We start from the raw sequence: 19,985 nt of genomic DNA on the forward strand, positions 1-19,985 counted from the left end.
TCTATAAACTTTGTTTAAAGGCTAAACAGTGATTAACTATAATAAAATATCATATAGTTAACCACTGTTTAACCTTTAAACAAAGTTTATACAAACGGTGAAGTGGGCATTAAAGTCATAATAAATCAATCATAGTCAAAACGCACAATGTATGCAGTCGTTTGTTGTCATCGTACCAAACATTTGCGTATACTGGGTGTTTCAAAAAAAGTGCTTTTAGTGATTCGAATGAAATTTTGAGTGTAAAAATTACTATAAGTGCTCCATGTTTGGATGTTAAGAAAGTGTCCACAGAATCACCAGGGACATATATTATGTGCATATGGATTTTTTTTTACGAAAAAAATTATGTGCGCCACTGACCTTTCCTTTTGTTAGAAAAATTGTATAAGCTGTTTAATATCGATTAAAAGTTGTATCTTGATATCGATTGTCAATTTTGATCTCTTTGATGAGGTAAACGCAATTTTATTAATCATTTAATCAAATTCAAATAAAAATAAAATCAATAAATGAAGGGTCCAGGGGAATAGTTTGATAAGCGCCAATTTCTTTATTTTAGGATTTTACAATATTATAGTAGGTTTTCTAACTGGTCCCTTCAAAATATATAAACTTTGCAGGGCAATAAGTTGTTTAATCTTATGATATACCGGGTGCGTTTCAAAAGTGGCTCACCCCTATAACTTTTAATTTTTCAGGTAAAAAAAAACGAGATTTGGTATATTAGTATAAGACATAAATTAGGTCTGATTGACATATTCAATTGTTTTCGGCCAGTTCCTGTTTCACCATAAATGATAACAACTTGTGATTTTTAAATGGCACTCTCGGTATTTTTTACTTTATTCGATAGAAAATGACACTCTGAATGACATATCACATGGCAACTTTTGACATTTTCGCTTAAAACAAAATTGTAATTTAAATTTCAATCTAGAATGCCATGGTTGTGTTAAAAACAATATTTTTTAATCAAGGAGCCTTGGAAAAATAGATTTGATCGCCTAATATTTTTAGTGTCTTGTCCTGGCCAGTTAAAAGATGCCCAAATCGTATTTTTAATCATGTCTCAATTTTTTCAAAAGGAACGAGGTTGCCTCATTAGCATATTTGGAAAAATATTTTTTTACGAATAATTTGGTACCACACACTTGGTATTTCGAGTCAAATTGTCGTTATGAATCGCATGTTGCAATTTCAAATAAACTATATTCGAAAATGTCAAAAGTTGACATATGATATGTCATGACCACAGAGTGTCATTTTCCATCGAATAAAATATCATAATACCGAGGGTGCCGGAATATGAAAAATTTCTTAACACTGATATTCAGTGCTACGTACAAAAAATAAAAAATAGTGATATTTAAGATAATTACAAAAGAAGAATTTTTTAAAAGGTTTAACAGTCTGTAACTTTAAAACTATGCATGCACCGATGTTTATAATAACTTTTTTTGATATTTTTTGATGGGTAATCATTGAATTTTTAGAGAAGCACTGGATCGAATTTGGGTGGAATCAAGTTCAATGGAATCCCAATAAACAATATCAGATATGCCGATGATACGGTTATAATAGCCAATGATATACAAGAACTGCAAAGCGTTACAGATTCCGTAGTCCACTATAGTGAGATGTTTGGACTGCATCTCAATGTCTCCAAGACCAAACTATTGATCTTTTCTAAGACCAAGGGACAAATAATCGAACAAGTGACCTCTTTCAAGAATTGAGCAAGCGAGAAAAATCTTCGTAAGAATGAAATCATTTTTTACGAGAAGACGAGACCTCAGTGCGGAACTCAGAACTCGAATGGCCAGATGCTACGTCTTCTCTGTGTTACTCTATGGATGTGAGAGCTGGACCTGGATTCACAGACCGAAAAGAGAATAGAAGCCTTCGAAATGTATGTGTACAGACGGATGCTGCGAATCTCATGGGTACAAAGGATCACGATGAAGTACTCCAGCGCATGCAGAAACAAAAGAGATACTGAACACCATCAAGGAAAGAAAAATACAATACCTGGGTCATGTGATGAGAGGTGGTAGATACGAAATACTGCGCCTCATAATAGAGGGCAAAGTGCAAAGGAAAAGATCAGTAGGAAGACGCCAGAACTCATGGCTAAAGGATTTAAGAAGAAACGCTCGTCTGCGGAAATCTTCCGGGCTGCAGTTTCCAGAGCCACAATTGCCATTTGGATCGCCAACCTTCGGCAGGAGAGGCCGTGATAAGAAGAAGAAATTATTGAATACAAAACACTTACCAGTTTAACATTTTAGTTTAATGATTAGGTCGGTTTAATGACATTAAAATTTTTAAAGGTTGCCATTAGACTTGGCTTTATAACAAATCGAAAAAAAATGAAAACTATAAACTCCTGTAGCTACCAAACAAAGCAGAATGGGACCTATATGTTGATATACATAAAAAATAAATCTTCTTTTTACGTGAGGAATCTTCCCACGAGATATGGTATATTTTTTTATAGATCTTGTAAATAAATTTATAATAAACGATTAAATATCGAATTCAACCATTTTTGTTCATCATTTATTATAATTCAAGACTGTCTTTCCCGCGCCCACAGCTGACTATACAGGGTGAGTCTTTGAATATTTGCAGTTAAATAAGTTTTAGAAAATTGTTTATTTCTAAGACATTTTGAGAACCACCGGATTTTTTGAACTACTGTATTTGCATCCCAATTAGGTGCCGTAACCATAGAGTAAAGCTGTAACGATGGTAATATCATGAAAGAGAAAATTTGCGGTGAACCGGCAGCAAAAAGATTTCTAAAAATAAACAGGAAAATTTAAAAGAGAACGCACGATTTTCAACATCTTTTTGGCTAAAAACCTAATAGAAGTGTTACTGGTGTCAAAATAAACCACCCCTAAAACATTTCCACATTGCATTTAAGACTCACCCTGTATACTCTCAGAAGACATTGCTTCACTTTTCAAAGATCTCTTGTAGATTTGTGTGAAAATTTGGCGATGAATACTAATTAACTTGAATTTTCTTTTTAATTCTAGGCACTAGAATAGGACAAGCTTCGGAATGTTTTGTTTACTGGAAAGATCCCATGACCAACGACACTTGGGGTTTAAATTTTACATCGCCTATTGACGCCAAACAATTTCGTGAATGCTGTGTAAGTATAATTAATCAATACGATAAACAATAACTATTAAAAATTGTTTAGGGTTACCACTTTTCTCACCCACTTATAGAATTATTAGTGAACTTTTAATCCATTTTACCAAAAAGGTTATACGTTGTGAAACACGTTAGACACACCATAAAAACACTTAACCTATTTATATAAGACTAAAACCATAGCACAGTCGTGGATGTTCGACTAAGAAGTATTAATTATACAGCGTGATCCAGCGTTTCGCAAACGCTCTATATTAGGTTTTTGGTTGTGATTTTTATTTCAATTTTTTATGTAATGTGAGGGTAATGGTTAAATACTTATTATCATTGTTTATATGGTATAGTATAGAGTAAGGAACGCTCTCTTAAACGAGCCCTAGTTCGTTATATTAAGATTACGCATACAAATAAAAACAGATCTACCTTGCTTCACCAGTTAATTTTAGCAGTGTCAAGGACAATTCACGGGGCAAAATTGTTCCCATTGAGCACTGGGGTTCTCCAGTTGTCACATTTAGGGAACATTAGGGAACATTTACGTATCTACGCTTAATTGCTTCATATCAGGCAAAAGATGGGTCTGGTAACGTAACAACGACGTCACTTAGAACACATTTCCCTTAAAGGAATAAAATACTCACTGGGTTCAAACAAAAAGAATCCGAAATCTGCCTAAGGTTCTGACGCCATTATTTATAGTACACCTAAATTGGTAAAATTTGAACACCAATGTTTTCCAAGTGAAATCCAACTTAAAGCGAAACTCAAAAACCTGGAAGACTCTATCCGTAACCTGGAATGGTTAAAAATCCTCCGACGGTCTAAGACACTCAAAGAAATTTCTCAGGAGTTGCGACCGAGAAAAATCAAAGATTTTCCTTGATTTAAGTAAGAACAATCTTCGGATTGTCACGGGGTTTCTAACAGGACACTCTTAACTGCCTCCTCAACGAACACATCAGTAGATTGAAGCTAAGACAAAACGTCGAATTGAGTTTCTGTGGGGAAAATGAGGAACACCAGAACACGTCATCACCGAGTGCGCTGAAATAACAACATTCGTGCCAACTTTGGCACGATTGATATCGGAGATGGAGAACTAGCCTCTTTGAAGCCGTTTCAGATACTGGATTTTGTCAAAGCCCTGAGACTGTATTATGAACTCAAGAAAGGGGGACACGCAATAGGTTTGTAAGGTCGCGGTAATTAACGTCCCTCCCAAACAATCTACATTCTACTTTCTGCCCTCCAGGATTCAATTTACCCAAGACTAAACATGACAGAACCTTTAGAAAAAAAATTGCAATTTTTCAAATAGGTACGTCAGTAATATTTAAGTGTAGCTCATTAAAGGAAATAAATAAAATTTAAAATCATTAGGTACTGCAGACTTTAAATATCACATCTGATTTTTATTCTTTTCTACATAACTTTTAGGCATATTTTGAAAAAGTACCTAATTTTACTCTTAAACAAATTTCACAATTTGAAGCTTTCCTGTGTACAAAATAAAATAGAGACTGAATTTTGACTAGTTTAGTAACATTTGACTACGACCGAGAAAAATCAAAGGTTTTCCTTGATTTAAGTAAAAACAAACTTCGGATTGTAACGGGGTTTCTAACAGGACACTGTTCCCTCAACGAACACCTCAGTAGGCTGAAGCTGAGAAATAACGGCGAATGCAGATTCTGTGGGGAAAATGGGGAAACACCAGAACACCTTATCACAGAGTGCGCCGAGACAACGACCATTCGTGCCATGAACGGTTGATGTCGAGGATGGAGAGCTGGCCTCTGTGGGGCCGTCTCAGATACTGGCTTTTGTTAAAGCCCTGAGACTGTATGATGAGTTATAACTCGTTATAACTCAAGAAAGGCGAACACACAATAGATCTGTAAGGTCGCGGTGATTAACTACCCTCCTAAACATTCTACATTCTACATTTGACTGGAATACCGGCATATAAACGCAAAAGAGGCCTTTTCAATATGTAGCCTAGGTTCTAGAATGCACGGTAAACCTGTAGTTTTATCCGGTCCATCTCCTTATGTTATTAGTGATAATGATGTCCCGTAGGCATTTATACATTCCTGTAATGTATACGGCACCTAGCAATCCCATTGGTGAGGTTTGAATTTTAAACCAATTAAACTCCGAATGCCATACACGAGTATGGAATGTAAGATAGTGCCATATGCACTTACGGAATGTACCTTAGACTTTACTTTTACTTGACTATTTTTACTTTACTTTCACTATTAACGCTTTGTTATAGAGCATTCCAACCAAAACCAAATCAACCCCACCAAATAGCTAACCAACGTAATCAACCCCACCAAGTAACCATCTTAATTAACGCAACTAACTCCACCAAATAATCAATCTAACCTCACCAAAAAGAGTGAAACCAATGCAATCCGTATTTTGATTGCTATTAAATATTTACAACTTTTTTTAAAAAATAAAAACAGTTGTAAAAAAATAAAAAAACCTATGCTACTCTTGCAAGATTAGCTATAGCCAGGCGTTACTTTCTGCTGCAAGCATAATTACCAGGTACATTCCGTGCGCATGGCACTGTTTTACATTCCATACTCGCGTATGGCACTCGGAGTTTAATTGGTTTAAAATTCATATCTGACCAATGGGATTGTGCTAGGTGCCGGTATACATGTACGGAATGTATAAATGCGTCCCGTAGCGTTATTAGAGAAAATATTATGCAAGTCGACTCTATTGTGGCCTTTGCTTGATACTATCCCTGGATGATTAGGACTTTAAATTGGTATAACCTTTTTAAGTTCCGTAGGGTTAAAAAAAAGTCATGACTGCTAACTAAATATTAAATTAGTAGCAAAACGAAGAAAAGTAAGTGCTCCCGCAGATTTCTAAAATAAAGAATTTACTGCTAGCATTATACTTAATTACCAGCTATTTTTCTTAAAATAATAAAAATCACGAGCATTTATATTTTTATATGCTAATTAAGTGGGTTAATGTACCATCTTGTTCAATTAAGGATTCCATAGAAATAGGGATTCTGAGAAAAAGCTTACATTCTTCAAGCTTCATTCTTAAACAAAAGATCATCTGTAGAGTAAACTGTATTTGAATCATCCTGTATATCTATGATAATATTCTTATATCGTGCGGTACTGTTAAATAGGAATAAATACCAGTAAAACAAGCTCTGATATGGAACTTTTTCGGAACACTGGGCACCAATAGCCTTTAAGGAATAAAAAGCTTGCAGGAAAAATATTTTACGTATTTTTTTCATAAATTTATTTACTTTTGATGTATTTATTATGTTTTAGTAAAACTTATATAAAACAAAAACTAAATTATTAATTTAGCTTACAAAAATTTGTAATAATTCTTCATATGTTTAAATCTAAACAAAGATAAGTAAAATTTATTAAATTAGTATTAGAAGTATTAGCCAAATAAATCATTTATTTGCCCGTTTTTGGATTTTTCGCTATCCAGGGTGTCCCATTCTCATGTGTTTTATAACATTTATGAGTAAAGTACTATGCTTTTTTATGAAAATAAATGTTACACACACATATATCCCATCTCTTGATTTCTTCGAAATACAGGGCGATTTTTATTTTTTTTAATCAATTTATTTATTCCCTCATATAAAACTAATATACAACACATAAATAATGTACAGCATATACATATCATAGAAGATCTGGGTGTCGTCCTTCTTCATCTGTCGCAGTATCAGTGACCTGTTCGTACCAGATCCTGGTCAGATGGTATCGAAGGCATTCTTTTCTTAATTGTTTTTGTCGTCGATTTCTGGATTTAGTGTAGGGTTCTATTTAATATTAACCATTTAATCCTCTTTTTGATTTGTATAAATTTCAATTTTTTTACCTCCTATGCTAAACTATTGAATGTTTGAATTGTTTTTGTTGTTAGTCTCTGTGTTAATGTCTTATTTTTTACTTTGTGGCTTCTAATATGTGAATTTCTTCTTGTTTGGTAATTGTGAACTTCCTTGTTTGTATTTAATTTAATATTCGTTTTTATAGTATTGTTTTTTATTTTATATAGCAGTGGCAAGCTATTAAAAAGTATTAATTGTTTTATATCTAGTTCTTGCACTGTATCAAATAATATGTATGTTGGTGTTCTTTTGTGTAATTTATATATTAATCTGAAAATTTTATTTTGTTGACGTTGCAATGGGTTTAAATTCTTTTCGGTCGTATTACTCATATATTCATTAAATAGTTCATCCTTGAGGTACAGTGCGAACAGTGCGTGATATAAAGGTTTCCTCATGTTATTTGGTATCAATTTTTGAATTTTTACTAAAGCTGCAATTGTGCGTATATTTTCATTTTTCAGCTTTACTACATGAGCATCCCATTTCAAATTATTTTGTATTTTTAACCTTAAATAGTTGATTGTTGATGTTTCTCGTAGAATATGGTTTTGTAGTTTTATTTGTAAGTTTAATTTTTGTTTTGCGGTTTTAAATATCATATATTCTGTTTTTAGCTCGTTTATGGTTAGGAGATTGTTGTAGCACCATGTTTGCACTTTTTGCAGGTCTTTGTTGATGTTTGTTTTAAGGATGTTCTGATCTGTTCCTGTATATACTAAACATGTATCGTCGGCATAACCATATATGACGCCATTTAAATTGTTTGTATAAAGGATATACATGAGAGGTGGTAGATTTCCGCCTTGCGGTATCCCATATGGCGCCATGGTAGTTTTACTTTCAATATTTTCAATTTTTTTTGTGGTCGCAAATTTTTTGTGGTCGATTTTTTAAATAGCTTTCCGTTAGTTCTAGTATGTGTTGATTCAGTTTGTATTTTTGTAATTTTTCATTTAATTTGTCTTTAGATATGGTGTCAAAAGCTTTCTTTAAGTCAATAAATACTACTACAGTAATTTTCTTTTTATTGAGATTATTTGTAACTAGTGTGTACCCGCGACTTCATTCGCGTAGAATTAATCATTTGTAATGATGATGATAAAGCAAAGCAAGAATTTCCATTAACATACAAACTAAGATAAAATTTTCTCACATTTATGTCAGTATGAGAAAAAACAATATGGCGATATTATTATATAACTTGGTATAATATTTGAGGGGTAGTTTCATCTTGTTGGAATTTGACTTTCGAAAAATCGTTTGCCAAGAATAAGCTTTTTACGTCAAGCAGTTTAAGCAGAATCGTGGTTAATCAATTACCCCACTTTTTGGAACACCCTGTATGATTTTTTAAAAAATTTCAAAATATGTATAAAAACAAAATCAATTATGCGTGTCCATGTGTTTTCCCGAAAGGCTCACCGTTTTTTAAATAACAAATATTGTAATATTTGAGGGTTGTTTTCACCCGCTTGGAACTTGAAATTCGAGAAACCCCTCCTTATCGAACCTCTACACCCCACAGTTAATCCGTTTGCCAAAAATCAGCTTTAAACGTCAAGCAGTTTATGTAGAATCGTGATTACTCAATGGTTATATTTTATGAAACACCCTGTATAAATTTTTAAAAAATCTTAAAATATGTAAAACAACAAAATAAAATATACATGTTTAAGAGTTTTTCCGAAAAACTCACCGGTTTTTAAATAAAAAATATTGTAATATTTGAGGGGTGGTTTCACCTCCTTAGAATTCGAGTTTCGAAAAATCCCTTCTTATCGAACCTCTACACCTTAAAGTCAATCCGTTTTCCAAAAATCAACTTTTTACATCAAGCGCTTTAAGCAGGATCGTGATTAATCAATGACCAGATCTTTCGAAACACCCTGTATACATTTTTTAAAAAATCTTAAAATATGTAAAAAAAGAAAATAAAATATACGTGTTTAAGCGTTTTTTCGGAAACTTGACCGTTTTTTAAATAAAAAATATTCTAATATTTGAGGGGCGGTTTCACCCCCCTTAGAATTCGAGTTTCGAAAAATCCTTCTTATCGAACCTCTACACCCCTAATGTCAATCCGTTTTCCAAAATCAGCTTTTTACGTCATGCGCTTTAAGCAGGATCGTGATTAATCAATGCCCAAATTTTTCGAAACACCCTGTATACATTTTTAAAAAATCTTAAAATATGTAAAAAAAGAAAATAAAATATACGTGTTTAAGCGTTTTTTCGGAAACTTGACCGTTTTTTAAATAAAAAATATTGTAATATTCCACCCCCCTTTTTACCCCCTTAGGGGATGAATTTTAAAAAATCCTTTCTTACCTTACATAAACATCATAAAAGGAACCACTGTGCAAAATTTCAGCTTTCTATGGTCAAGGGTTTGGTCTGGGCGTTGATGAGTCAGTGATGAATGAATCAGGACTTACAGATTTATATATACAGGGTGTCCCAGAAATGAGTGCAGATATTTTAACTGGTAGTATAGTTCAACCCCAGAAACACGCCTATGAGGTTTTTTTTGAGAAAAAAAAATGTTGAAAATTTTATATTTTTCTTGACATTTTCCGGAAAATGTTGAAAAACTTTGAGTGCCACTGTTCACTCCCGGGAAATCGTTTACCGGGCATAGAGAGTGTCGGAGAGAATGCAACGTTGCCACCTCCTAACATACCCACATTCTGCATGTTTATCTATAAATTCAATTATTTTAAGTTGCTACAGAAAAAATACGAAAATTAATTTTATTCATATTAGTGTAGATTGCTCTACTAATTGTAGAGAAACGCGCAATATTTTAAATACTTTTACAGTGGAGTAAACTGAAAAAAATAAATCTTAACAATTAGCTTCATTTTTCGCCATATTAGGAAATATTTTCAATCGTTTCAATAAACAATTATAACCTTTAATGTTTAGTTAGAGCTTACCCTTTTAATGAAAGTGTTTTTTATCCAGCACATACAGGGTGTCCCAGAAATAAGTGCAAATATTTTAACTGGTAGTATAGTTCAACCCCAGAAACACGCCTATAAGGTTTTTTTAAAAAAAAAATGTTGAAAATTTAAAATTTTTCTTGACATTTTCCGGGAAATTTGAAAAACTTTTTAGTGCCTTGCAGTGTTGTAACCTCCTATGTTATCCACATTCTACATAGTTCTACATTTATAAATTTAAAGAAAAATTTCTACTCAAAAATTAAGAATGTTAAATTTTTATCAGTGCTCATTATTAATAATTATTATAGAAAAAAACACATTATTTATTTTTTAGTACTTACCCTTTTCAATGAAAACTTAACAAAACCACCGAAATTAACTAAAACATTACGTTTATGACGTTTACGAAAATGATTCATCATATTATTCACAACCAGGTCACAAAAATTCCTAAAATGTTTATCGTAATTTAGAATTCAATATTTGTTTTTCTTTCATGTTTCTTTCTGTTTTATTTGAACCACTGATTTACAAAACACCTTGAAAAGCGCACATTACTTTGAATACCGTCTCTTATCGCCACTTTACGAACTACTTTCAATTTAAGCATGTTTCACAACAATTTTAAATACGTATTTTGTTTTTTCGCTATTTTTTTCGATGTATTTTGACAGCCCGACCGTCGCGTGTCGGCCAAAGAAGTGCCACGTGTGAACTGGTCCTTTGAGCCGCGCCGTCGTGGCAGGCTTGCGTCGAACGACGATGTTGAGCAACGTTGCCGTAGTTACAACAATTTCAAATTCAAGAGATTCGAAGCAATCAAATTTGTATTAAATTTTAAAAATAAAACAGAGAAACATGAAAGGAAACAAACAAAACGAAAATGAATTGATTATTCGTCGGGCTGTTTTCGATATATTGAATTCTGAATTACGATAAACAATTTAGAAATTTCTTTTTTGTGACCTTATCAATAATCAATTCATTTGTGTTTTGTTTGTTTCCTTTCATGTTTTTCTGTTTTATTTTTAAAATTTAATAAGAATTTGATTGCTTCGAGTGTCTTGAATTTGAAATTGTTGAAACTACGGCAACCTCGCATGACGCAAGCACGCCGGCGCGACAAAGAAGCACTGGGCAGTTACCAACCAGTGATGCGTGGCTGTCTTGGCCAACGGATGGTTGGGCTGTTGACGGAATTGTCGAAATACATCGAAAAAATAGCGAAAAAGCAAAATACGTATTTAAAATTGTTGAGTGAAACATGTATTTTCTTAGATTGAAAGTAGTTCGTAAAGTGGCGGTAAGAGACAATAATTCTCAACATTTATTCATTCAGAAAGATATTCAAAGTAATGTGTAATGTGTGTTTTTCAAGGTGTTTTGTAAATCAGTGGTTCAAATTGTGATGAAGCCTATACGAAAATAATGTGTTAAGTTAAAAATGGGGACTGTTATTTAGCACGTACAAGTAAAGCAGCACAATGAAGTGTATTTTAGTTAAGTGTGTATCGAAAAAGAGAACTGTCGCAGTTACATCGATCTGTCATAAGTATCTTTTTTAATGTTGGGTAAGTTTTTTTAATTTAACTTTTAAACATTTAACTTTTAATTTATTTTATGTAATAATATCACAATCTTAAAAATGTAATGCATCTCTGCAAACTCCTCAGGTGTTGTGATTTTATGGCTTACTTGTAACATATACTTTCTTGTCCATATGGCAACACAGTGCGTAGATTAACTGGAAATCCGGGCTTGATCCGGGTAATTGGATGTAGTTGGCAATACCTGCCGGCGGTTCTCAAAATGTTGCGATTATTTTTTTAAATTTTCAAAGTTAAATAACTCAGTTATTTTCAATTTATTTTAAAAATGGTAAAGAGAAAATATGTTTATTTTGACCAGATCTACCACCTCTTAAAATATCTGCACTCATTTCTGGGACACCCTGTATAGATATTCTCAATTATATCTAGAACAGCGGATGTAGTGCTTGATTGGGTCTGTAAGGCGTACTATTGTTTATATATATTATATTGTTAGCTGATATATGATCTGAAATTCTGTTGTGTATTACTTTTTCTAATATTTTGTTGAGTGAAGAGAGTAATGAAATTGGTCTGTAGTTTTGTAGTTCATCTCGGTTTCCTTATTTATGTACTGGTATAAGGATGGTCTGCTTTAGGTATTCAGGATATACACCGGATATATACCGATATAGAAACCTTTATTTTAATGTTGTATTTTTCTATCCGTTTGTAGTACCTATCTTAGTTATCTTACAACTTATCGAAAAGGTGAAACTGTGTCCCGTAAAGTTTTTCACGTAGAATTCACTGGCATAACATGTTTTTCGCTGAAAGCTGCTATTTTCGAAATATGACTCAAACTATTTTTTTTAAATGAAACAATTTGTATATTTATTTTATTTGCCTTGTTATGAGCCTCCTAAAAACATAATAAATTCTATACTTCTTTCCATAAATAAGGTAAAAATAAGTATAGTAGAGATGTGTCGTTCGTGAATGATTCGTTCACAATGATCGAATCTTTAGAAAGACCCGTGATTGACTCGGTCACCTCACGTGACCCTATCAATCATATGACCCGAAACACAAAATCCTCTCCTGCGTGTCTTACTGAATTTGAACCTAAAACAACGATCGGATCATTGAAGATTAAAATGAAAAAACGAACCAAACGAACTCTTTTCACGCATCGCGTCGCGTTGCGTCGTTCGAATTAAACCCCGATCCGTTCAATGATCAATGCAAACATCCGAGCCGCATTTTAATATCTAATTTTCAGAAAATTTACGTCTTATATTGTTTTCACATTATTAGTTAATCAAGCTAGGCATCGCGTCATCGCGATCGCGATAATATTTCTTCATATAATGATTAAGATAAAATCATTCATGCATCATTTCATTCAGCGTTCCGAGTTTCGAGAATGTTCTGAATAAGTTACACTGAAACACAGTAAAGCGATCATTCATATGAACGAATCATGATGAACGGGTCATTTCAATGAATGACCTGGTGAGACACGGGTCACGGGAATGAACCGGGTCTTCCCATCTCTAAAGTATAGAGTATATTATATTTTTAGAAAGCTCATAACAAGGCAAATAAAATAAAGAAATAATATGCAAGGTATCTCATTTAAGAAAACATAAGTTTGTGTCGTATTTCACGAAAGACAGCTCCCAGTGACAAACTAGTTACGCCACTGAATTCTACGTGAAATACTCTGTGTGACCGAGATTTTACATTCTTGATTATCCGGTCAAATTAAACATTTCAATCTACCAAAATTCCCACAAAGCGGAATTTTGATAGCAACCTTGGGTTTACCATTATAAAGCGAAAAAAGTCCCCATCGATCCCACGTCTGCTAAAAAAGTGATTTAGTTAGTTTCCATTATAACTAGTTTTGCCTGAGGTCTAACTGAGGGTAACTCTAATTTCAGAATCGAAAGCGCTAACAAATAAGAAAATATACGTATTTTTGATATAATCTACTTAATAACTAAAAGTATCTAGATAAGCATCTATAAGCATGGCTAAAGGTAAAAAAACGTAATGACACTTACCGTCGAAATATCAATTCCGGGTTAGAATAGTCTACCTTTTTACAAACTATGCACTGGCGAACCATCGTAGATAGTTAAAAACTACTTTAAATAGTTTTCTTTGCAATAAACATTAATAATTATTAGAAAGTTGTTCAAAATCTACAAAAACTTTCAACTAACGCAGTAAACTCACAACCGCGCGCTGTTAAATATAAGTTGAATGAAAACAAATGAAAATGTCAAATGTCAGCGTAATTCCTACAGATTTCGACAATTTCGTAGTAAGGATGAATCCGCAGCTATGCCGCTAGTTGTCATTGTGATTTCCCTAATATAATTTAATTAGAAAACTAAAAATAATTTCAAAGGTATAATCGTTGGACAATCTATGTATATTAATTAAAGTTATATACCTATTCAAATATTTACTTTAACGTTTCTATAGGTACCCAAAAAACATTAATAACAATAATAACATTTGAAACTCGAACCGTATTCTATCACATACCGCGTAAATCTGTCATCATCGATTTTTGTGGAACACGGTTCATGATCGCGATAAAATGTAAACTGTTTTGTCTCCCTTTATTTAGATGTCTTTGGTATAATGTATAGAACATAACTCGATCGAAATTTTGAATCGCAATATAATAATAATAATCGCAAAGTATTAGGACCATTATTGTAGATAATTAAAGATTTATAATCTACAATTTTGGTCTGAACTACCTTTTTTTTTGAAAAAAACTTAGGTACCGTTTATAAGAAAAATCCAAAAAAATAAAATTTTGACCTTTGAGTTTGAATAACTTTTTTTAGCAGACGTGGGATCGATGGGGACTTTTTTCTTTTTCTTTACAATGGTAAACCCAAGATCTCTACCAAAATTCAGCTTTGTCGGAATTTTGGTTATTTGATCATTATTTTTATAGCTAAATTGACCGGACTATGAAAAGTTATAAGATATCCGAGATACATTCGTCCAGTATTTTAAGAACTAAGAGAGCTAGGACAAATATGTGTGGACTTATGTTTGTAAAACTATAACACCTGTCATGAATATCCCTTTTTCGGTTTCGGTAAACTATCCAGAGACAAATTTCTTTTAGAAAATGAAGCCTAATTTACCTTAAAATGAACTTTAGATTATTTGAATTAAGTCTGATATAGAAAAACATGTTTCTCATAAAAAATATTCTAATTTTATTTTATTATTTTATTATCTATACCAAATTCCATAACCTATAATGAAAGAGTCGCTGACTTGTTTAAATCCGGATCTATGTTTATGCTTATAGTTGCTGATTGATACATGGTTGCCAAATCAGCTAGTAAATTATTCGAAACTTAGATAATGTCTAGTTATAGCTCTAGCAATTAAAACATGCTGTGAGCGTGTTTTAACTGGGCTGGTTATATTTTTTTGTTGTTTATCTGTTTCATTAATATCTAGCTGTAGATTTAGGAAACAAAATAGGCTGTACGCTTTTTTTCTTATTTAAAAGTACTACTAAAATGGGTTATTTTTGATCAAAAAAAGAAAAATTCAAATATCGTGTGTCTGGATATTTTACCGGACCCCCCTTTTCCGGTAGATTTTTAAAAAATGCTTATTAAACACAGTCTGACTTGTTGCAGTCACCCTCATTCAAATTTTCACGCAAAGCTTCCTCTTCGTACTCGCTGAAACTCGAGCCACCGGGAAAGCAAAAGTTCAAGCAGAAGAGGAAACCGCTCAGCACACCGGCCTCGCCATCGAGGGCTTCCAGAGAGCCGCAATGCACTTGCATGACTGCAGAGCAGTACGCTAGGTTGCGGGCGCAAGATCCACGATATCGAGGTAAGTCTGGTTGTACGGTTTGTTTGGAAGGAAATTATAAAAAATCGAAATAAAAGACGATTTTAACCATCTGTAGTTACGAAATAAAGCAAAGGCAGACCTACCTGGATATGAAAAATAAATATGATTTTTATGTGTTGAATGAGAGAATGAGAGAACGGAGATGCGGCTTGCTATACCGCGCAAAAGTTGCCATAGGTGTTTACTAGCATAATAAAAAAAATTATCAAGTTCGGATAACATCGCGCAAAACGCCGAAAGTTTTAAAAAAACTACGACTTTGACAGTTTCTTTGTATTTTTTTTTCTTAACTTGAGGTTTGTATTTTTTAGCGCTATGGTGGTTAAACGTTAGTAATAGCACAGAATATCTAGCTACGCAACAGAAGCCTCGTTACATGTATAAAATTGTAGGTAGCAAAATGAGACAGGCTTCTAAAGCCTGTCTCCAATTCAGATATTTTGATGCGGTAGTTTCGCTACTACATAATAGAGGGCAATAAATTTAAAAGAAAACAGTTTTCTACAAACAAAATCTAAAAGAATTTTGTGCAGTGTTGCCATTGTGTAATTCATATCGTAATACTTCCTGATAAAGCCTACCTTCAAATTTGCTACATCATTTAAACATATTAAAATAGATCAGAGCTGTTTTTTTCAATTTGCCATGTTAGTTGGAATTAAATCTTATGAGATAAATTACAATCACTTCCTGACGTTTGATTGTATAATTGAATCCTGAATTTTCATTGTAATTCGGCGACAATATAATAAGTATTGTTCTACTGTATATGTATGTATTATGATACCACTTCCTGACGTTCGATTGTGTTCATACCAAGTTCATATTGTATAATCGGGAAAAAACGGCGTTAGCGATGGCTATGAAATGAATATCGCTGTCATTTTATATATAAATTTATATGGGAAATGTCATCGATCGTCCTTTTCCAGCCAATTGGACGCCGTTTTTTTCGGTATCATAAGGTATTTGATATATACTATTTTTCATGACATTACAATATTATGGTACCATGAAGCATATCAAGTGATACCATAATATAGTACCATATTACGATACATGGCGTTCGATTGGGCTTAAACTTGATATACTATATCTTCAGTGACATTGTAATATCATGGTACCATGGAGCATATAAAATGGTACCTTCTATAGTACCATATTTGATGACATAGCAATATTAGGTACATGGCGGCAATAGGGCTTAAACTTGGTATACTATATCTTCAGTGACATTGTAATATCATGGTACTATGGAGCATATAAAATGGTACCTTCTATAGTACCATATTTGATGACATAGCAATATTAGGTACATGGCGGCAATAGGGCTTAAACTTGGTATACTACGTATTTTCGGTGACATTGTAATATGATGGTACTATGATGCATATATAAAGGGGTACCTTAAAATAGTACCATATTTCAATACCATTTCCTGACGTTCGATTGAGCTCATATTTGATATATACTTGCGTATTTTTGATGACATTGCATTATTATGGTACCATGAAGCATATCAACTGGTACCATAATATAGTACCATATTATGTACATGGCGTTCGATTGGGCTTAAATTTGGGATACTACGTATCTTCGGTGATATTGTAATATTATGGTACCATGGAGCATAATAAGAGGTACCATATTACGATACCATTTCCTGGCGTTCGATTGGGCTTAAACTTAGTATACTACGTATCTTTGGTTACATTGTAATATGATGGTACTATGATGCATATAAAGTGGTACCTTAATATAGTACCATATTTCAATACCATTTCCTGGCGTTCGATTGAGCTCATATTTGATATATATTTGCGTATTTTTGATGACATTGCATTATTATGGTACCATGAAGCATATCAACTGGTACCATAATATAGTATATATTACGTACATGGCGTTCGATTGGACTTAAACTTGGGATACTACGTATTTTCGGTGACATTGTCATATGATGGTACTATGATGCATATAAAGTGGTACCTTAATATAGTACCATATTACGATACCATTTCCTGGCGTTCGATTGGGCTTAAACTTTCTATGCTACGTATTTTCGGTTACATTGTAATATGATTGTATTATGATGTATATAAAGTGGTACCGTAATTTAGTACCATATTACGATACCATTTCATGGCGTTCGATTGTTCTTAAATTTAGTATACTACGGATCTTCGGTGACAATGCAATATTATGGTACCTTAAAGCATATCAAGTGGTACCATAATATAGTACACTATTATATCATTTCCTGGAATTCGATTGGGCCCAAATTTGGTATACTTGCGTTTCTTTATAAAGATTTGTTTAATTAATAATTTTAATTTATTTTACGAATTTTAATTTATTGTTCGATGTCGTAACAGCAACTTTTATGCCGAACAAATATATTATTAATTGTACCTGTGTCACTTTTTAAAATCTACCTAGGTCTATATAAATAACGTGGCAAACGGAAGAAATTTGTTATTATAGTATTTTTTAGTCAGTTAACATTTTTTGTACTGCATTTTAATAAATTATTTCCATTATTATTAAACTTATATTTTATTACTAACGTTCGAGCATTAATAAATATCACTATCAATCGCCCTCTATATTATTAATTTTTAAGGTAATTAAAGGTATTTTCTTAGTTAACATTATAAGGTAGTGTATATTAAAAATGTATATGTTTTGTAATAATATACTTAAAACTATTTTAATAGCCAAAGGAATAACTAATATAAGTGTATCTGACAAGAAAAGAAGAATATAAAGAAACACATACTGGCATTATACACAGTAAAAAGAATGGGATGCCAATTCAAGTCTTTTTGAATCTGGCAACTGTGCATATTTAGCCGAGCTACAAGGCAGTCGACGAGCCGTCGATCCAAAACCGAAAGTTCAAAATTTCTAATTATATTCTGATTATGATATTGTCGCGCCATCTAGTATTCTATTTGTGCAATTTTAGCTCTTTCATTTCGAGTATTTTTCTGTTGCGTAGCTAGATATTCTGTGGTAATAGTAATGAGTTGCCTGCAGAAAAAATATTGCCTCTTTTAAACCATATCTTCCGATCGCGCAAAGCGTCTAAATATTTGCAAAAGATGCAAATGTGCAGCTCTTCGCTTGCTTGGAAAATAAGTGGTGAGTGGGCTACACTTCGAGTTCCGTCCACACCCTTCCCTCCATCTAACCATTAAGAGTGTATGCCGATTTATTCCGACCTTTCCAATGTCACTTTGTAGTCTGCGTTACTGCTAAATTGCTTCTCTCGATTTGAGTGTTGCCCTAATGTATCGATTTGAGTGTTGCCCTAATCCCTTCATTGCGGTCCACAAACCTTAAGAGAAGCTTCGGTAACTAGCTTTGCGCAACGCTCCACAGTTTGCTTGTGACATGGGAACAATCCGGGATTTCACCCGATTGTATGAAGCTTTTGATTTCTTCATCACTTATCCCACGGAGACGAGGCGGTGGCGATATTTCTGTAGTGCTCCAGTCTAATCATTTCCGTGTAATCAAATGCATCAAATCTAACTGAAGGAGTGTGAAAATTCCTAATGCGTTTTCCAGGCAAAGCAGACTGTCTGGGTTTAGTACTCTCGTAGAAAGAATTTCGTTCGATTACCGGGAATACCACTGCCTTCAGTTCATCACTCAGGTATCTAGCCGAATAACTAACTAACCCCGGCCCAATCTCCCACGCGAGATGGCTCACCTGCCCAAATAGAGTCCTTCGGCTATATGTTAGAGTTGTAAGTCCTTCTAATACCTTGATAATCATCGCTATTTTTATTTTGAACTCATATACGCCGTTGTGGTTCAAAATTAAGTGTGACAACCGAATTTCAAACGGACCCATTCATGTGTACCGGGCAATAGAAACATCTAGATATCTGAGTGATGAATTGAAGGCAGTGGTATTCCCGGTAATCGAACGAAATTCTTTCTATGCCCATCCTGAAAACATTTTAATAGCCATGCTATTTGATGAGAGGAGGCAGAATAGAAAGTTAGGGCCCAGGAGAGTACTAAAGGTCAGACAGTCTGCTTTGCCTGGAAAAGGCATTAAGAACTTTCACACGCCTTCACTTAAATTTGACGCATTTGATTACACGGAAATGATAGATTGTAGCACTAGAAAAATATCGCCACCACCTCTTCTACGTGGAATAAGTGATGAAGAACTCAAAAGCTTCATACAATCGGGTGAGACCCCGGATTGTTCCCATGTCACACGCAAGATGTGGAGCATTGCGTGAAGCTAGTTACCAAAGCTTCTCTTAAGGTATGCGGGCCGCAGTCAAGGGATGGATACATTAGGGCAACACTCAAATCGAGAGAAGCAATTGACGAATTCAGCAGTAACGCAGACTACAAAGTGACATTGGAAAGGTCGGAATAAATCGGCATACACTCTGGAATGGTTGGATGGAGGGAAGGGTGTGGATGGAACTCGAAGTGTAGCCACCTCCTCATGGTGAATTCTGGGTTGTTTAGATAATACTTTAAAATTAATTA

General features: G+C 33.6%; 1 protein-coding gene across 1 annotated transcript in view; it reads left to right on the plus strand.

Annotated features, from left to right (window-relative positions):
- The window catches only part of LOC115883013, a 638,791-nt gene that overhangs the window by 39,888 nt on the left and 578,918 nt on the right, over positions 1-19,985 (plus strand). Inside the window, exons 5-6 of the mRNA XM_030901288.1 lie at positions 3,048-3,166; positions 15,242-15,443. Of these exons, the coding sequence (XP_030757148.1) occupies positions 3,048-3,166; positions 15,242-15,443 (321 nt within the window). The remainder of the gene's footprint in view (positions 1-3,047; positions 3,167-15,241; positions 15,444-19,985) is intronic.

The sequence above is a fragment of the Sitophilus oryzae genome, unplaced genomic scaffold (genome assembly GCF_002938485.1).
Source record: "Sitophilus oryzae breed Bouriz unplaced genomic scaffold, Soryzae_2.0 scaffold_1801_pilon_pilon, whole genome shotgun sequence".
Lineage (NCBI taxonomy): Eukaryota > Metazoa > Arthropoda > Insecta > Coleoptera > Curculionidae > Sitophilus > Sitophilus oryzae.